Below are 18,214 nucleotides of genomic sequence, written 5' to 3'. Positions count from 1 at the left end.
TGATGTTTGCCCGGATTTTGCCTCCGTTTGCTTCTAATTGTGTTCATATTTTCTAAGTAATCTCACTCAGTGGCTCAGAGCCTCTCAAATCTGTATCTTTAGTTCAGTAAACTCCTGAGCAAAACTCAGTAATCAATTTTACCACTTAGGTAGCCCTCAGACACTACCACACTTTCAAAACGGTGCAACCTATATGCAGCCTAGACCTGCTCCTTCTATTAATGTATTATCCTGGCTGATAGCAGTAATTCAGCCAAAAAACCTAGAATCTGGGAGCTGTTCTTGATTTATTTTTCTCACAGTTTTGTATCCCCTTGACTTATCGTTGTGCCCCTGATACAGCTATTGACTCACCGTCTGCCCTAGTCACCTGAGCTCTATCAACAGCTTCCTAACTGATTTGCTTGTCTCTAAAGCTGCACTGTTCTTTATGGTAGCCACTAGCCGTATGTGGCTGTTTAACACTAAATACTGTTTTAAATTTAATTCCTCAGGTGCCCTAGCCACATTTTAAGTTCTCATTAGCCCTGTGTGGCTAGCAGCTGTTGTATTGGACAGCACAAATTACAGAGCATTTCCATCACTGGAGAAAGTTCTCTGGGACACTGCTGCTCTAGATTTTCCTCTCTGCCTCTGCCACAACACTGCCAGGAATGAGCTTTCCAAAATACAACCGGAGCCATATGCTACTGTTAAGCCCTGTATTAATTCCTCATTGCCTATGTGATAAAGTTCAAATTCCTGTGCTGGCCAGAAAGGTCTGCCTACCTCTCCAGCGTCATGTCTAGCCACTTGTTCATGGGCCCTGTACTCCAGCCATACTGAACTGTTCCCCAACATGCCATTTTGTTTTCACTATATTTCACACATACTGCTCTCACTACATGAAATAGGCTTTTGCTCAGTCCATGTAAGCCCAAATACCATTATCCAAAAAGCCTACCCTTGCCTTCCAAATTGAGATGACTGCTCATCCTTTGGTGTCTTTCTCATAATTGCACCTTTCACAGTGAATGGCATTTATGTGAGCCACATTTCCCTCCCTTACTAGATTTTGATCCTGAGAACAGGTCCATGCTATAGTCTTTAAAACAACAACAGCAGCAAACTTCCAGCTTCTGGCTCAGGATCTGGCCAATAAGAGGTGCTCACAGAGTATGCAAATGTTGAAGCAAGTTGATGTTTAAGTAAGTATGTGACTTAGGTAAGATTGTAATGTTTGTGGTTGGGGGCTCCATGCGTACTATGGGAGAAGTAATTGTAATGAGACAAGATTATTGTTATCAGATAAACATTTGAGACACTGGGATTGTGTGAGAAAAGACAGAACAGAGCAGGTCATTTTCACAGAGCATTGCAGTTCAGTCTGGCCAGATAGAATAAGTTACAAGAAGCAGAGCCATAGGAGACTGGAAGGTACATTTGTTTGAGGCAACATGATGAATTCCAGTGCTGTTAAGTTTGGACCTGATAGGGAACCACTGAAAGTTATTGAGCAACAGCTTGATCGGAATTATATCATTGGATAGGAATTCTGTCTTCATATCTGTGGTGGCTATCACGGTACCTGTTAATAAACACCAAATAAAAATGTCAGGTGTTGGAAGGCGATGAGGCTGGTGGTAGCTAACACTTGCTAATAGGGTCTGAGACCCTATTAAAAGTGCTTTATGTGTATGAACTCTTCTAATCCTTATAACCCTCTAAAGTAGATTCTGTTGTTATCACTCCCATTTTTCAAATGAAGCAACTAAAGCAAGAGATGTTAAATAAACATGATTACATGTTTAGTAAGTCTCTGGAATTGGGATTTGAACCCAGGAAGTCTGCCACTAAATGGTATGTTATTCTGGTTGTTTAGGCGAAGCAGTTATTTTAAAGTTTAAGGTTGAGGTTTGAGGAGAAAAAGATTGGTAGAGGTAGATATGGGAGTCACCTTTGAGGTATCATTTGAATCTGTCATGCAGGTAGGTGAGATTTGTAAGGGAGGAAGTATGGGACAATTTAGTTGTAGGTTAAGCATCCAGATCTGGGTTACAGCCTCACACAGGCAGCAAGAATAGGAAGTGGAACCAGTAGAAGAGTATCAAATAAGAAAGAAAAGCAGAACAATGTAATATGAGCAACCCAGAACAAGAGAGGGCTCCAGTGAGGACCTCACGTTTATTGAATGTATGACTAATCAGGAGTTTTTTAAGCTTGTCTGTACTATGGACTTGGGCAATTTGGTGGAGCCTTTGGACCATGTCTGATGATAATATTTGTAAGTGCATAAGTAAAATATGCAGTTTTCAAAGGATTTAAAAGAACTGGGTAATAATGTATCTAGTAATATGTATTTCCTTGCTAATAGAATGCTAATTCATAGATGGAAGAATGCTAATACATTAAGTTAAATGATTTATTTCAAGTCTGACAACTAATGTAGAGATATCCATTTTGAGACTGTGCTATGAAAATGTTGATTGATGGTGATCTCTTGATGACATTACAGGTACTGCTGATACTACAAAGACTTATTCTCTTCATTGATAAAGTTAAGTTTCAGTTAGTTAGATGTTCTTAAAAATAAAAGTGGCTCTTTTTATTCCATCCAGGTTCATGGACCCCTGAATTTTATGGCATGTGGACTGCAGGTTAAGAACCCCTGTTCTTTTCTTTCTTTTTTGATTGTGCTGTACAGCTTGTGACTCTTAGTTCCCAACCAGGGATCGAACCCGGCAGGGGAAGCACCAAGCCCTAACCACTGGTCTGCCAGAGAATTCCCAAGAACCCCTGTTCTGATTGAATGAGGAGACAAGATCCTGCACAGGGTGTGAGAGCATGAAGGAAGGAGGGAAACTCATCAGGTTGGTAACTGGGGATGGTTACTGACAGTGGAGAGCAGCTTCCATCATCTAGGGATAGAGGTCAAAGTACAGGGAACCTGAAAACCCAGGCCAGGTAATTCAGACTGAATCTAGTAGAAAGGGAGGAGCGGCTTAATTTTTTTGGAAGGAGAAGCAAGAGTTACGTTTATAGGAAGACTTACTTAACAGTGTGCACTGGATTGGCTTTGGAGAGACTGGAGGTAGGTCAGGTCGGAACCACAGCATACATTCACACATGGAATGAAAAGGAACAAAGTCGTCACAGCGTTAGAACTAATTGTACTGAGAAACCTCACTATGATTCAGGAGGCCCTATGTGGTCTTGCTTCTTCCTGTCTCGCCTCACATCTGTCTGTTGTCTCTTCTCACTAATTACTATACGCCAGCCACACAGATCTCTTGAAGGAACCAGCCCCTCTCACCTGCCTCAGAGCATTCTCTCCCCCCACCACTTCGCTAACCCCTGCTCACAATTCAGATCCCATCACAATATCTCTATGTTCCATTTCAGTTAGTCTTTCTACGGGTCTCAGTTCTTTTCCTTTATGCCGCCTTTTACAATTTGCTTTTGTAGGTTTGTGTGTTTACTTATTTAATGTCTCTAGACATTAGAGACAAGTTTTCATTAGATTACAAGTTTGATCATGTAGGTGCCTGGTGCCCAGCATACTATCAAGTACATAGAGGACAGTCTATAAATATTTGCTAAATAAATGAGTGAACCTCTTTGAGCCGAGGAGTTCTTATTTATATAATGGTAATAGTAAATTCCAACCTTGTAGAGTAGTTGACAGCATGACTGTATTCTAATAATGCAGCCAAAAAGGAAGAATGAATATGGATGTGAAGAGATACACTGAGCAGGAAATGAAGGGAAGGGTGCGAGCTGGGTGGCCAGGTTTACTCTGGGCTGTGGCAGAGGGGAAGAAGAAAATGGGAAGAGGGGTGGTGTGCATGGGGAAGGCAGTGGGAGTGAAGATGTTTGTAGAGTGGCCCATAGACATGCCTGGTGAGATTTACTGTTGAAATACCAGTGTTAGAAGAAACAATCTATCATTCATCTAAGTCTTGAAGTTCTTCCAGGCCCAGTTTTGCACCTTCAGTAACCTACAGCCCATTTATTCATACAGTGAGCAGTCACTTGCTGGTGGGCTTTCTTGGTACATGCTGAGAGTGTAAAAAAAAGAACAGGATAAGATCCCTTGAGACCCTGCAGTGGGAGTGAGGTGACTAAAGCAGACATTAACAGAATGATAAAATACAGATGATGGGAAGGGCAGGCAAGTGCTATGGACACATACCAAGGAGGTCACTCATCTCCATTCTGGGTTCCTAGGCTTCCTGAGGGACCTGAAATTTCAAAGGACTTATACAGAGATAGATTAAGAGGATTCAGATCATTTAAGGATGATGTCAAGGAAAGCAGACTGCAGAGAACTATTGAAGGTTTTCATATAAATATGATGTGATCAAATGTACTAGTAAAAAGATCCCCATGGCAGCACTGGAAAATGAGAGTAAGATTGGAGGCAGATCAATTCTAAGAAAACTGCAGTAATCCAGGAAAAAAATCTAACCACTGAGGGCCTGAACCAGTAGGAATGGAGGACAGACTCAGGAGATATGGAAGAGGTAGGATTGATAGACTTAGTGAAAACTGGACGAGATGGTTTGAGGAAGGTGAAGTTGTCAAACTTGACTCCCACATTTGTGACTCATCTGATTGGGTAGACACTGAGCCTACACAGTGAGCTCTTGAATACGGGAGCTGGAGCATGCTGGGAAGGGAAGGTGGTGAGTGAGTTTTGTAAATTCTGAGATAGAACTACATTCAGTATACTAATTCCTGAACTTAATTTGCCTAAAAATTCATTACTGAACATTTAACAGGTTTATGAGACATCATGTAAAATAGGAAACTAATTTTAAAATATAAAAGTGCAATTTGAAAACCACAAGAGTGCTTTCTATTTCAAACTTTCTCTTAGACATTTTTGAGGTAGTCAGGGGGGAAAAATGAACACAGACTGGGTTAAGTAATCATTTTTAATTTTGTTACTTGTAGTGATAGTGTGGCGGTTAAGTTAAAGGAAAAGTTATTATAGATACTCTTAGAAATGTTTCCTGGTGAAATATAATGATAGCATTTGTTTAAATACTCTAGAAAAAAAATTGTGTGGAATAGGAGAATAGATAGAATAAGAATGGAAGGCTTTTAGCTTGTTTAAATTATTGAAACTTCAAGCATATAGGGGGAGACTTCCCCGCTGTTCCAGTGCTTAAGAATCTGTCCTGCAATGCAGGGGAGCAGGGTTAGACCCCTGGTTGGGGGACTAAGATCCCACATGCTGCAGAGCAACTAAGCCTGTGTGCTGCAACTACTGAGCCTGTGAAGTTGCTCAGTCGTGTACGACTCTGCAGTCCCATGGACGGTAGCCTGCCAGGCTCCTCCATGGCATTTTCCAGGCAAGAGTACTAGAGTGAGTTGCCATTTCCTTCTCCAGGGGATCTTCCCGACCTGGGGATCGAACCCAGCTCTCCTGCCTTGCAGGAGATGCTTTACTCTCTGACCCACAAGGGAAGCCCAACTTAGTAAAGAGTCTATGCACTGCAATGAGAAAGATCCTGCATGATGCAACAAAGATCTCACGTGCTGCAACTAAGACCTGATGCAGCCAAATTAAAAAAAAAAAGTGTGGGGGGGTTTACTAGATTCTTTTGTGTCTGTTTGAAATTTTCCATGATAAAAAAAAAATTTCAAACTTGGTCATAGATCCAAAGGAAATCATTTAGTGGAATATAAATATTATAATTAATCAACATTGAATCAAGTCATAAAGTATATTTTGGATTTGTGGCAAGACCTGTGGTAGACCAGAAGTCATCTAGTAGATGATAGATATCATTTGGGAGTTGACTGGGAAATATCTGAATATTTATACACAGATTTCACCTTATGTTTATCCCTCAGGTGATCTCATGCCATTGTCTGGGACGCCGTATGTTCAAGATAGCTATGTTGAGGTGGTGGTTAGGTTTGTGATAATTCTCTTTTCTTCAGAAATAGTTCTAAGACACAGAGATGATATTGTGCCTGGCCACTGCTAGTTGATTCAGAGGCCCATACCTGATACAAGCTGAGACAGTCAGATTGTGTCTTGTAGCAACATGAAACTTGAAAGATAAGATGCTGGAGGCATTTGAAGATGAGGTATATTAATGGCAACTCAACCCCTGCTGCTAAGGCCCCTGTGACTCCGCTTCCTGAGACTAGCTGATTTCTCCCTTTTATTTTGTGAGCTAGCTCTATATCTGTCCAATAAATCTCCACTTTAAGGGGGCTTCTCTGGTGGCTGAGATGGTAAAGAATCTGCCTGCAGTGCGAGAGACCTGGGTTCTATCCCCAGGTCAGGAAGATCCCCTGGAGCAGGAAATGGCAGTCCACTGTGGTATTCTTGCTTGAAGAATTCCATGGAAATAGGCCTGGTGGGCTACAGTCTGTGGGGTCACAAAGAGTTGGACACAACTGAGCGACTAATGGTCTTCCCAGGTAGCTCAGCTGATAAAGAATCCACCTGTAATTCAGGAGACCCCAGTTCGATTCCTGGGTCAGGAAGTTCCCCCGGAGCAGGTACAAGCTAACCATTCCAGTATTCTTGGGCTTCCCTGGTGGCTCAGACGGTAAAGAATCCGCCTGCAATGCAGGAGACTCGGGTTCGATCCCTGGGTTGGAAAGATCCCTGGAGGAGGGCATGGCAACCCACTCCAGTATTCTTGCCTGGAGAATCCCCATGGATGGAGGAATTTGGCAGGCTACAGTCCATGGGGTCACAAAGAATCGGACGTGACTGAGTGACTAAGCATAGCACAGAGTGACTAACTCTTTGACTTTTCGCTTAAAAGTTAAGCTAGAATTGGTTTCTATTGCTTACAATCAAAATAACCTTATTAAATATAATTATTGCATAATAAAAATTACTGTATAAATATCTTTGGTGTCTTGTTACATCTGTGTTGAAATACATTTTAAAATAAAAATTCCTACTATCAAATTTACGTTTCCAAAAATTTCATGTGGGACCCGATTTTGTGGTGAGTACAATTTGAGAACCGCTGTGTACAACACCCAAGTGAGATGCCTAAAGGTGTAAGGATGTAAGATGCCTAAAGGTGTAAGATGCCTAAAGGTGTAAGATGCCTAAAGGTGTAAGGATGGTGTGGAATCAGCCAGGTCTGAGCCAAAGGTGGGAATTTGGAAAATGTCAGCAAATAGGTGGTAATGGAAGATAAGTGAGGGTAAATGCCATTGAGAGCAGGTGTAGAGTGTAAGAAAAGAGGTTGAGGACAAAACTCCAGGGACTCCAACACTTACGGGTTAGCTGAAAGGAGTCCATAAAGGTGACAGGATGCCAGAGAAGTTGGAAAAACTAGGAGAGCGTGCTGTCAGGGATGCCAAAAAATAAACCGTTTTAGGAAGCAAGGCATGGCCAACTGTCAAATCTTGCTGAGACTGCAAAGAGTCCATTTAGCAACACGAAGATGTTGAACTGTTTCATTGTTTAGGGTTAGGGATTAAATGGCAAATATGAAAGTAGAGAGATGGTTGCCCACAACTTTTTCAGGAAACTTGGCTCTGTCAAGAAATAGAAAATGGGGCAGGCGTACAGACAGATGGAGGGCTGAGTGTTAGAAAGCCAGGACCTGTTGGGTTCACAGGTGTGAGGGCTCTATTTTCAAATGCATTCATATCTCGTCAAAGACAGTGAGTTACTGGGATACAGAACTGGCCACCTCCCTTTCTTGCCTGCAATTCCCACTTCCCCAAACTGATGACATACTATTTTTGAGATATCTATTAATGGGGTTGTTGCACGGTCCTGGGAGGAGGAAGAATTACATAGAGGAAAGGGTAGTTATAAGTGTTTTAACTTGTTCCCATTTGTACAGGGAAAGAATAGTTAACCACAGCCTTGCCTCCATCTTAATGATGGATGGTTGAATTTCTCTGCATGCTGGACTTGTCTACACTCTACTCTTGGTGGGGAGCTTGGATCCTCATTGCCGTGTCTCTCCATCCAGTGTAGTTGCAGTGTCTGCCCCCACATGTTCCTAGACCTCCCACTAGTCCTCGTGCTCTTCCCCCAGACCTCCTTCTGAACAGTGTTGTATCTGGGACACACTAATGAATTGCCATCCCCAAGGAGGACTGGGGCTCTTTGGAGGGTGGGTTTATTTTGGGTCCCCCACCCCATTTCTGACCACACATAGAACCGTGTGCAGCAAACTATGGTCTGAGTAATATTCAGCCCATCTGCTTTTATATGGCCCAGGAACTCAGAATGGTTTTTTGTTTATAAATGATTGGGAAAAAAAGTGAAAGAATTGGGGACATCCCTGGCCATCTAGTGGTTAAGACTCTGCACTTCAATGCAGGGGACTCAAGCTTGATCCTTGGTTCGGGAACTAAGATCCCACATGCCTTGTGGTACAACCAATAAATAAATGATTTGAAGATTCTGCCTGACTACCCTTGCTCTCTCCCCCCCATAAAAAAAAGGATTATATTTTGTAACTCATCAAAATTATATGAAATTTAAATTTCAGTGATTTATTATCTGGTCCTTTATAGAAAAATGTTGCTCACTCCTGGTGTAGAACTGTAGGTGGCCATGCGCCATCTGTCTCCACCAATAGTTTTGGTGATGTTAATATGACAGTGACCGTGAAAGTTGCTGCCGTATCCAACTCTTTGTGATCCCAAGGACTGTAGCCTGCCAGGCTCCTCTGTCCATGGAATTCTCCAGGTCAGAATACTGGAGTGGATAGCTGTTCCCTTCTCCAGGGATCTTCCAAACTCAGGGATCAAACCCAGGTCTCCCTCATTGCAGATGGATTCTTTACTGTCTGAGTCACCTTCTCTCTAATTTCCTAGTGCTTTCCTAGTGGCTCAGATGGTAAAGAATCTGCCTGCAATGCAGGAGATGTGGGTTCTATCCCTGGGTTGGGGAGATCCCCTGGAGAGAAGTGGTTACCCACTCCAATATTTTTGCCTAGGAGATCCCATGGACAGAGGAGCCTGGCAGGCTTAGTCCAAGGGGTTGCAGAGTCGGACACGACTGAACGACTAACACTACTTTCCTAAGGGGCTGAATCTTCCCCACCACAGGAATTACTGACGGATTAATCCACAAAGGAAGCCTGCCCCAACCCTGGCTTTCTACCCACCACCACACATACACACACTCACACACACACTAAAGGGTTTGGAGATACGCAGAAAGTCATGGGGGTGTCTTTGGGGCTGTTACGACTGTTGTTGCTTGTTTCTCAGAAGGGAGTATGGGTTTTGAAAGGACCATGTTCACATAGATTGATTTCTAAGATTACTACTTAATTGCCACATTAGATTTTTCTCACTGCCTCCCCCTCAAACCCCTTCTGTCTTTCTTTTTCTTCTCGATCATACTTGCAGCATATACACTGACGGTTTCTTCCTCGTCTCCCACTTCTCAGCCCACCACAATCTGGAGTCCACTCCCACTACAGTGCTGAAACTGCTCCCAACACATTTATCACCTATCTCATAATGACCAAATCTAAGGACGCTTTCCAGTCCTCCCTTGACTTCTGAGTAGCATCTGATAATGCTGACCTTGCCCCTCTTCATGGAACACCTTTATTTCTCTGAAGGCTCTTCATCTTTTCTTCATCTTTTATTCTCTTAGCTCCCGGGATGCTCCTACTGCCACCGGGTTCTTAGAAATTAGTGTGTTTCAGTGACCTAGTTAACATTCAGTGTCTGTGCCACACCTTGTCTCCTATATTGTGTCCTAGACTGTTCTGTCCAGGAGTCTGCAAGGTGTGTCTCCCAGCCTTCCTGGGAGGTTGGCTTCCTATTAGATTCTCTCAGCAGGGGGCACGGGCTCATATGTATGCCTTAGGCAAGAGTTTCAAACTCGGGACTGGGAATAGGCTCAGGTTTTCCTCTGGTGCTGGATATGTGGATTGTCTTGGACACTTAGTTATCAAGAGGTGAAAGGGATGGGAGTAGCCAACGGTGTGTCCTTCTTTGCATTGGGCATCTGCCTTAAAACTCGGATCCTGCATGCCGTGTGGTACAGCAGGAAGCAAAGAAACAAAAACCCCACCTGTCTTGTGCTGTAACAGAGCCTATATGATCTAGCTCTTGCCTACATTTTTAGCTCATCTTAAATCAACTATATATACCCCAATAAACTTTTTTTTTTAAATAAAGATAAAAAAGTAACTCCTAAAAAAAAGAATTCTAGCTCCTCTTGACACTCCACCTTCATCCCCTGCCTGTTACCAAACAGGAACACATGAACAACCTTCAATTATTACAGTCCAACTATACAGAGGTCTCCAAAGAAAGGAGCTCTGAATGCCTTTGACCTTCACCCCTTTGCCTGCTCCTTGCCCTGGGTGGTTTTTCTCTCCTTACATTCTGCTGGCCTGTTTTTCCTTCAAGACTCTTATCAGCCTTCCTAATTACGTCCCACCTGTTCCTCCATCCTCAAACAGTCTGAAGAGCCCTGGGTCCGGGTTGGGGGGCGGGGTTTGCTGTGGGAAAATAAGCTGCCTCAGTTTATTATTTGGCCACGGGGTGGTGCTGCTCAGAAGAGTCCCTTGGTCTGGTTACAGGCTGAGGCTGACAGCCGGCTACTAAAGAGGGATCCCCACCAGGAGGCAGACATTCCTCCACTGCCTCCCCATGCCAGCTACACCCCAAGGCTGGCCGGGTGAGAGAGCCAAGTCCTAAGAAGGTGGTTTGCTTCAGGTCTCTCCCCGGCGACTGATAACGTCAAACCCTACACTTTTTGTGATTGGCCTATCCAGGATGACAAGGGCAGTGGTGGGAAGTGAGCTGGAGAAACATGATCTGGGAAGGAATTTGGGGACCTGGGTCAGCTGGCTGGTAGTTCCTAGCGCCCCGGGGAGGTGTGAAGATATGGATCATGAGCTGAGCCAGGAAGCTGCGCTGCTCCGGCTGCTCTCCTTTCTGTGGCTGCTGCCCCTGTCCCGGACCGCCCCTGAAGGTATGACAGTACCTCTCATTGACTTCCGTGCTGATTGGGGTAGAGCCTAGGGAGCCCGGGTATTTGAAAGTGACAGGAGTGCTTAGTAAGTGGTGAAAGTGTGATGAGAGAGCAGAAACGATAGCAGGATTGGGAAAGAGAGCCATGCTTTGGATGGATGGTAAACAATGCCAGAGGTGCTTCGTAGGTTCCATTGAAGACAGTCTCTTGAAGCAGAGGTTATTATATCCATTTTCCAGATGAAGGAAATGAGACTCAGAGTTTAAGTAACTTGGGCAAGTTTCACCCCTTTGGTAAGTGGTAGAGCTGGGATTTGAACAAAACAGGTGTTATCTCCACTGTTCCTACTTAGGAACCCTGCACTCTGAAATCAGTTCACCTTACAATTCTTGAAAAACCTCTTAACTTTATTGGTCTGTAGTTTCTCTCTCTGAAAAGGATGGAGTGGAATGGAAGAAGAACCTGGAAGATCCCTCTTACTCTAACTGTCTATCATTCTGGGTATTGGGTTTTGAGTAGAATCTTTCTGGCTGGGGAGATTCCTGCCAGGAGTTTCAAAGAATTAGGGATTATTTCCTGTAGCTATGGTACTATTCCCCCAGTCCTGTCTTTGCAATGTCTGCAGGGCTGAGGGAGGGAAGATATTTTCAGAGAGGGCTGGTGCCAATGAAGTGCCTGAAAAGAAGCTGGAGAGTGGTTTTATAGTCTGCCATGGACTTCCCTGGTGGCTCAGATGGTAAAGCATCTGCCTACAATGTGGGAGACCCGGGTTCAATCCCTGGGTTGGGAAGATCTCTTGGAGAAGGAAATGTCAACCCACTCCAGTATTCTTGTCTGGGAAATCCCATGGACGGAAGAGCCTGGTGGGCTACAGTCCATGGGGTCGCAAAGAGTCGGACACTGAATGACTTCATTTATGTGTGTCTGAGTGTAGGATAGGGCAGTGTTTTCTATGGCTTAGATCATGACCATTCCTCCATCCATGTGAAGACTGGGAAACCCATACAGGCCCTTCACAAGTCAACAGGATGGCCTCCTGGGAATTACACAAAGGTCTTTTCTGTGGGAGAAAGTAGCCCTGTGCCAGGACTTCCCAGGTGGTGCTAGCGGTAAAGAACCTGCCTGCCAACGCAGGAGGTGGGTTTGACTCCTGGGTTGGGAGGATCCCCTGGAGGAGGAAATGGCAACCCACTCTAGTACTCCTGCCTGGAGAATCCCATGAACAGAGGAACCTAGTGGGCTACAATCCATAGGGTCGAAAATAATTGGACACGACTGAATGGACTTAGCACGCATGCATACAACTCTGTGCCAGGATGCATGACTTGGTAAGCAAAATGCAAGCTGAATTTCAGCCACAACTTACCTGCTTGGCTGGGTGCTTTGGGGCACAAAAATACAGTCAGTGCTGTGACTCTGTCAAGTGAATTTGCCACTTTAGATCCTAGAACTTTTTACTTGTTACAGCTTTAGATGGTTGATGTTTTTATGGACGGGGAAGTTTGGAGAGATTCCGTAATTTCTTTCTCGCCCTTATTGGGAGGCAGAGCCTAAGTGACAGACACAAGAGGGGTTATAAACCCATCACTGCCCCCCTCCTCCCTGGAGCAGGACTTGCCTTTTTCTTTACTTTTTTAAAAAATATTTATTCGTTTGGCTGTGTTGGCCTTTAGTTGAGGTAAGCAGAATCTTCATCACGTTATGCAGGATCTTTTGTTGCGGCAAGTGGATTCTCTAGTTGTGGCGCAAAGGCTCCTGAACTATTGCTCAGTAGTTGCAGCGCCCAGGCTGAGTTGCTTCTCGGCTGTGGGATCTTCGTTTCGCGACCAGGGACCCAGCCCGAGTCCCCTGCATTGCAAGGCGGATTCTTAACCACTGGACCATCAAGGAAGTCCCTTGCTGTTTTCTAAGCTAAAGGGGCTCCCACCTCCCAGAACCCTGCCCTGTCTCTTTTGCAGCTCCTGCCCCGGGGTGGAGGGATGAGCTCCAAAACCACACGTTCCTGCACACGATGTACTGCCAGGACTGGAGCCCCAACGTGGGGCTCTCTGAGGCCTACGACGAGGACCTGCTTTTCTCCTTCGACTTTTCCCAGAGCATCCGAGTGCCTCGCTTACCTGAGTTTGCTGACTGGGCTCACCAGCATGGAGATACTTCCGACATTATGTTTGACAAAGGTTTTTGCCGGGCCATGATCGAGGAAATTGGCCCAAAACTTGAAGGGCAAATCCCAGTGTCTAGAGGTCAGGGCATTTTTCTGTGGGGTGGGGAGGGGAGCTGCCCTCTTAACCTCATTATACACTGAATTTTCCCCTTTCACACCAATTCCCCATCTCTCATGCTTTCTGGTTCTCCCCTTGAACCTTGATTTTTTGACCACCCGTGGTCTGTACGCTGTTTTTGTTGTGGGCAGAAGAAAAGCCCCTGGGATGTAGTAGGATTCAAAATTATGGAACTTGATGAATTTAGCAGGGACCAAGTGATGCCTTCTGACTGTTGGCACTTGTGTTATGATCGACCTTAGCAAGATGGAAGGGGAGAATGGAAGTATCTGATGATGTGCCTGAATTTCATTTTATTTATTTATTTAAAAACTTGAGTTTATTAGGAAATGTTGATGGATCATAGTCGACGAAAGCCCTAGCTGAGTTAACGAAATGGTAGTTAACTGCCTGGGTAAACTAGGCTTAACTACATGGATTAAGTAAGCTCTGTTAATATTTATTTTATTATTCTGCCATAATTGTTTGGACATCACAGTGTATTTTTTTAATTGAAATATAGCTGATCCACAGTGCTGTGCCAATCTCCCCTGCACAACAAAGTGACACAGTCATGCACATGCGTACATTCCTTCTTTAATATTCTTCTCCATTATTGTTTATCCCAGGAGCCTGGATATAATTCCCCATGCCACACAGCAGGACCTTGCTGTCCAACCATTCTAAACGAAATAGTTTGCAATCATAATGTGTTTTAATGTACATTTTTCAAGATTTAAACAATAATACCACATCAAAACTGAGTTGACATTAATTGGATGACAAGGTAACTTAAAAAACATATATAGATGTGATCAGCATGTCTTTCAAATATGTCCAAACATATAGTTCTTGAAACTATCCTTACAATCAGTATTTTCAATGTTTTTTTACCAATTGGTTCTTTTTTTTTTTTTTTTTGGTGGTGGTTACCTTTATTTTTTAATTTAATTTTTATTTTATATTGGAGTCTAGTTGATGTACAATGTTGTGTTAGTTCTAGGTGTACAGTAAAGTGGTTCACTTACACACAAACATATATTCATTCTTATTCAGTTTCTTTTCCCACATAGGTTATTACAGAATATTGAGTAGAGTTCCCAGTGCTGTAAAGTAGGTTCTTATGGATTATTGATCTTATATATAGTAGTGTGTGTCTGTTAATCCCAAACTCCTGGTTAAAATGTGCCTGCATTTTTAATGAGAAGACAGCCCGTGGTCAGGTGCCCACGCGGTCCAGACTGGAAGTGCTGCAGGAAGTTAGGGTGGCGGGCTGGCGTGGTCTGGCTCTGGTCCGGGTCTGGTTCTTGCCTGGGCAAAGACCTCCACCAGAGCCCCAGCTCCTCCTCTCTCCTCCATGTGCCACGGCCCCTCCATAAACAGGGGTCCCATCTGAACTTCCTTCCCTCACCCTCAATCCCCCCCACAGGGTTCCCCATCGTTGAAGTGTTCACACTGAAGCCCCTGGAATTTGGCAAGCCCAACACGCTGGTCTGTTTCATCAGCAACCTCTTTCCACCCACACTGACCGTGACCTGGCAGTATCAGTCGGCACCTGTGGAAGGAGCTGGGCCCACTTTTGTCTCTGCAGTCGACGGACTCACCTTCCAGGCCTTTTCCTACTTAAACTTCACACCAGCAGCCTCTGATCTTTTCTCTTGCATCGTGACTCATGAGATCGATGGCTTCACAGCAATCGATTTTTGGGGTGAGACCCTTCTCCCTGGAAGCCTAGTTCCTTTGTGGGGCAGAAGAGGGGCAGACCCATGGGAGGGCTTCTTTCTCCACCTGGCCCTTGTTCAGGCCGTTCCCGCTCTGCACCGACCTCAGTCTTCTCAGCCTCGGGGTCTGCCCTGTCGTAGACAGCCACGTCATCCCCAACCAGGTCTCGGGGCTGACCAGCTCCCTGTTTTTCCAGTGCCCCAGAACGCGCTGCCCTCTGATCTCCTGGAGAACGTGCTGTGCGGCGTGGCCTTTGGCCTGGGTTTGCTGGGCATCATTGTTGGCTTGGCCCTCATCATCTACTTCCGAAAGCCGTGCTGAGGGGGTACGTCGGGGCATCTGGAGGGGGCGGGAGAGCCAGGCGCAGTGGCGCACATGTGAGTTTGCCGGGGACCACCTTGTGACCCAGGGAGCACGCAGAGTGGCCCTTGGGTGGGGAGGCCTGTATCCGGCACACCTGTCGTCCTGGTCGAGGTCCTAGGCGCACACAGGCAGTTTCAGGTCGGGAGCATGTCTTTGCTTGGGGGAGGAGCAGTGGGGGAGCTGGAGGAAGGATGTTTGGAGATGATCTGGAGACAAGGAGAGAGCAACTTCTGGATGGTGTTGCCAGTGGGGAAGGGCCTTTGGGGATGAGAAGGACCACCTCCGCAATGGATTTTCCCCGTCCTCTCTCTCCTCAGGCTGACTCTTCCTGACTAGAGTCTGATGCCAGCAGCTGCAGCCGTCCAAGCAGGAGGTGTTCAGGTTCTCACATCCTGACCAGGATCTCTCCTTCTCAGAGCAGGAGGCCCTGGGACTCCTCTGGGGTGTGTGTGTGTGTGTGTGTGTGTGTGTGTGTGTATCTGTGCCAGCAAGTGGTTGCACCCAGGTTTCTCAGCTGAGGGCTCTGCATCCAGGGGAACCCAGAGTGGCCTTCTGATCACAACCACACCCCTGCCATGTCAAGGCAATAAATCTCATTTCTTAATATCGGTGTGGCTTCTTTTTTAACTCATGATATTTTATTTTTGGATATTTTAACTTGAGTAGGTTATCATGTCAAACTCAGCATGCCTTCACCTGACGCAGTTTGCCCTCATTAGGGAGAGAAATGGGAAAACCCCTAACTCCTGGCTGACTTCTGCTCCCTGGTCTCCACACAGCACGATGGCTTTTACTTCTATCAGCTCAGTCCGTTCAGTTGCTCAGTCGTGTCCGACTCTTTGCGACTCCATGAACCGCAGCACGCCAGGCCTCCCTGTCCATCACCAACTCCTGGAGTCTACCCAAACCCATGTCCATTGAGTCGGTGATGCCATCCAACCATCTCTTCATCCATTGTCCCCTTCTCCTTCTACCTTCAATCTTTCCCAGCATCAGGGTCTTTTCAAATGAGTCAGCTCTCCACATCAGGTGACCAAAGTATTGGAGCTTCAGCTTCATCAGTCCTTCCAATGAACACCCAGGACTGATCTCCTTTAGGATGGACTGGTTGGATCTCCTTGCAGTCTAACGGACTCTCAAGAGTCTTCTCCAACACCACACTTTAAAAGCATCAATTCTTCGGTGCTCAGCTTTCTTTATAGTCCAACTCTCACATCCATACATGATCACTGGAAAAACCATAGCCTTGACTAGACGGACCTTTGTTGACAAAGTAATGTCTCTGCTTTTTAATATGCTGTCCAGATTGGTCATAACTTTCCTTCCAAGGAGTAAGTGTCTTTTAATTTCATGGTTGCAGTCACCATCTGCAGTGATTTTGGAGCACAGAAAAATAAAGTTGGCCACTGTTTCCACTGTTTCCCCATTTATTTGTCATGAAGTGATGGAACTGGATGCCATGATCTTAGTTTTCTGAATGTTGAGCTTTAAGCCGACTTTTTCACTCTCCTCTTTCACTTTCATCAAGAGGCTCTTTAGTTCTTCTGCTATTTTCTGCCATCTACATATCTGAGGTTATTGATATTTCTCCTGGCAATCTTGATTCCAGCTTGTGCTTCCTCCAGCCCAGCGTTTCTCATGATGTACTCTGCATATAAGTTAAATAAGCAGGGTGACAACATACAGCCTTGATGTACTCCTTTTCCTATTTTTAACCAGTCTGTTCCATGTTCAGTTCTAACTGTTGCTTCCTGACCTGCATACAGGCTTCTCAAGAGGCAGGTCAGGTGGTCTGGTATTCCCATCTCCTTCAGGATTTTCCACAGTTTGTTGTGATCCACACAGTCACAGGCTTTGGTGTAGTCAATAAAGCAGAAATAGATGTTTACTCCTCTCAGTCTGTGCAAAATATGTGAGCAATGAAAGCAGAGCCTCTTTCTGATAATCTGCTCACACAATGGTGGAGGAAGCTGCTTGCATTTTTTTTTTGTTGTTGTTTGCACTCTACTGTTTGTGAACATGTTCATGCCTAGTAGAGGCTGCCTTGAGGAATATAGAACTACCTTCAACCTTCACCGTAGCTGGGAAAGGAAGAGCTTCAAAGTGGGAAAAATAAGACTTCAGACGCTGTTCTAACTCAGTCATCTTGGTTTTATGAAAACAGTGTAATCAAAAATCACTGAAATGAAGTGTGACCAGCCAGGAAGGGCCCAGAATTCCTGTGTCCTCTCAGATGACCTGTTCTGTGGCCTGAGGGGACGGTCCAGGGAGAACGCCGCTCTGCCGCTGCTGCGGGTGGGTGGTGCTGGTGTGGTGGGGGCGCACGACTAACGGTGGTCGCTTCCGTTGTCTGCACTTTGCTTCTTGCTTCTCCTGAGGTCTGGGAGTTGCTTTGAAGGAGGGAGTGGCATTAAGGTGAAAAGTGAAATTATTTTGGTGTTGGTGCAAGAGTCTCTGTTTTCTGCATTGTATCAGAATCTAAGAGAAAATATTCACTTCTTCCGAGGACCTGGCACCTCCTCTGAACCATCTTATTTCTAAGAGCAGCATGTGAACTGGTTAAGAGTATGGGGTGCAGAACCAGACCACTGGGGATTCAATCGTGACTGTAGCTGTGTGTCCTTGGCTGAGTTCCTTAACCTCTCTGTGTCTCGGTGTCATTGTCTGTAAAAGGATGATGTTAACAGTGGTGCCTCCCTGAATAAGGTTGCTGTGAAGCTTAAATAAATTAATATCTTGCAGAATGCTTAGAACAGTGCTTGGCACGTAGAAAAAGTGCTTGTAACTTAGAAAAGATTTTCACTGGGGAATTCATCAGCATCATTAACTTCTTTTCTGGAAACAACTTTGAATCTACCTTCAAGTATTATATGTTCTCTTTTTGAGATCTTTTTCTTTCACTTAACCATTTTGCATCTGTCCCTTGTTGCTTTCTAGTTCT

General features: G+C 45.0%; 1 protein-coding gene across 2 annotated transcripts; it reads left to right on the top strand.

Moving 5' to 3' along the window:
* The first annotated feature begins 10,741 nt into the window (after positions 1-10,741).
* LOC133059379 (HLA class II histocompatibility antigen, DM alpha chain) lies at positions 10,742-15,877 on the top strand. 2 transcript variants are annotated; one of them, XM_061146399.1, is made up of 5 exons: positions 10,742-10,927; positions 12,886-13,104; positions 14,618-14,896; positions 15,107-15,235; positions 15,591-15,877. In XM_061146399.1, the coding sequence occupies exons 1-4, from the start codon at positions 10,840-10,842 to the stop codon at positions 15,229-15,231; spliced, it is 711 nt and encodes a 236-aa protein (XP_061002382.1). In that variant the 5' UTR covers positions 10,742-10,839; the 3' UTR covers positions 15,232-15,235; positions 15,591-15,877. The 2 variants fall into 2 exon arrangements, with proteins under 2 accessions (XP_061002382.1, XP_061002381.1); XM_061146398.1 differs by having other exon boundaries at positions 10,746-10,927; positions 12,886-13,170.
* Positions 15,878-18,214: the final 2,337 nt, after the last annotated feature.

This window comes from Dama dama, chromosome 7 (genome assembly GCF_033118175.1).
Source record: "Dama dama isolate Ldn47 chromosome 7, ASM3311817v1, whole genome shotgun sequence".
Lineage (NCBI taxonomy): Eukaryota > Metazoa > Chordata > Mammalia > Artiodactyla > Cervidae > Dama > Dama dama.
The sequence above is the reverse complement of the archived record's forward strand: the minus strand, read 5'-3'. Positions and strand labels throughout refer to the sequence as shown.

Excerpts from the sequence above, each read along its gene's own strand:
- LOC133059379 (XM_061146398.1), top strand. The coding sequence starts at position 10,840 with ATGGATCATGAGCTGAGCCAGGAAGCTGCGCTGCTCCGGCTGCTCTCC. Across the intron at positions 13,171-14,617 it reads GCAAATCCCAGTGTCTAGAG|GGTTCCCCATCGTTGAAGTG; the intron begins GTCAGGGCATTT and ends TCCCCCCCACAG. Across the intron at positions 14,897-15,106 it reads CACAGCAATCGATTTTTGGG|TGCCCCAGAACGCGCTGCCC; the intron begins GTGAGACCCTTC and ends CTGTTTTTCCAG.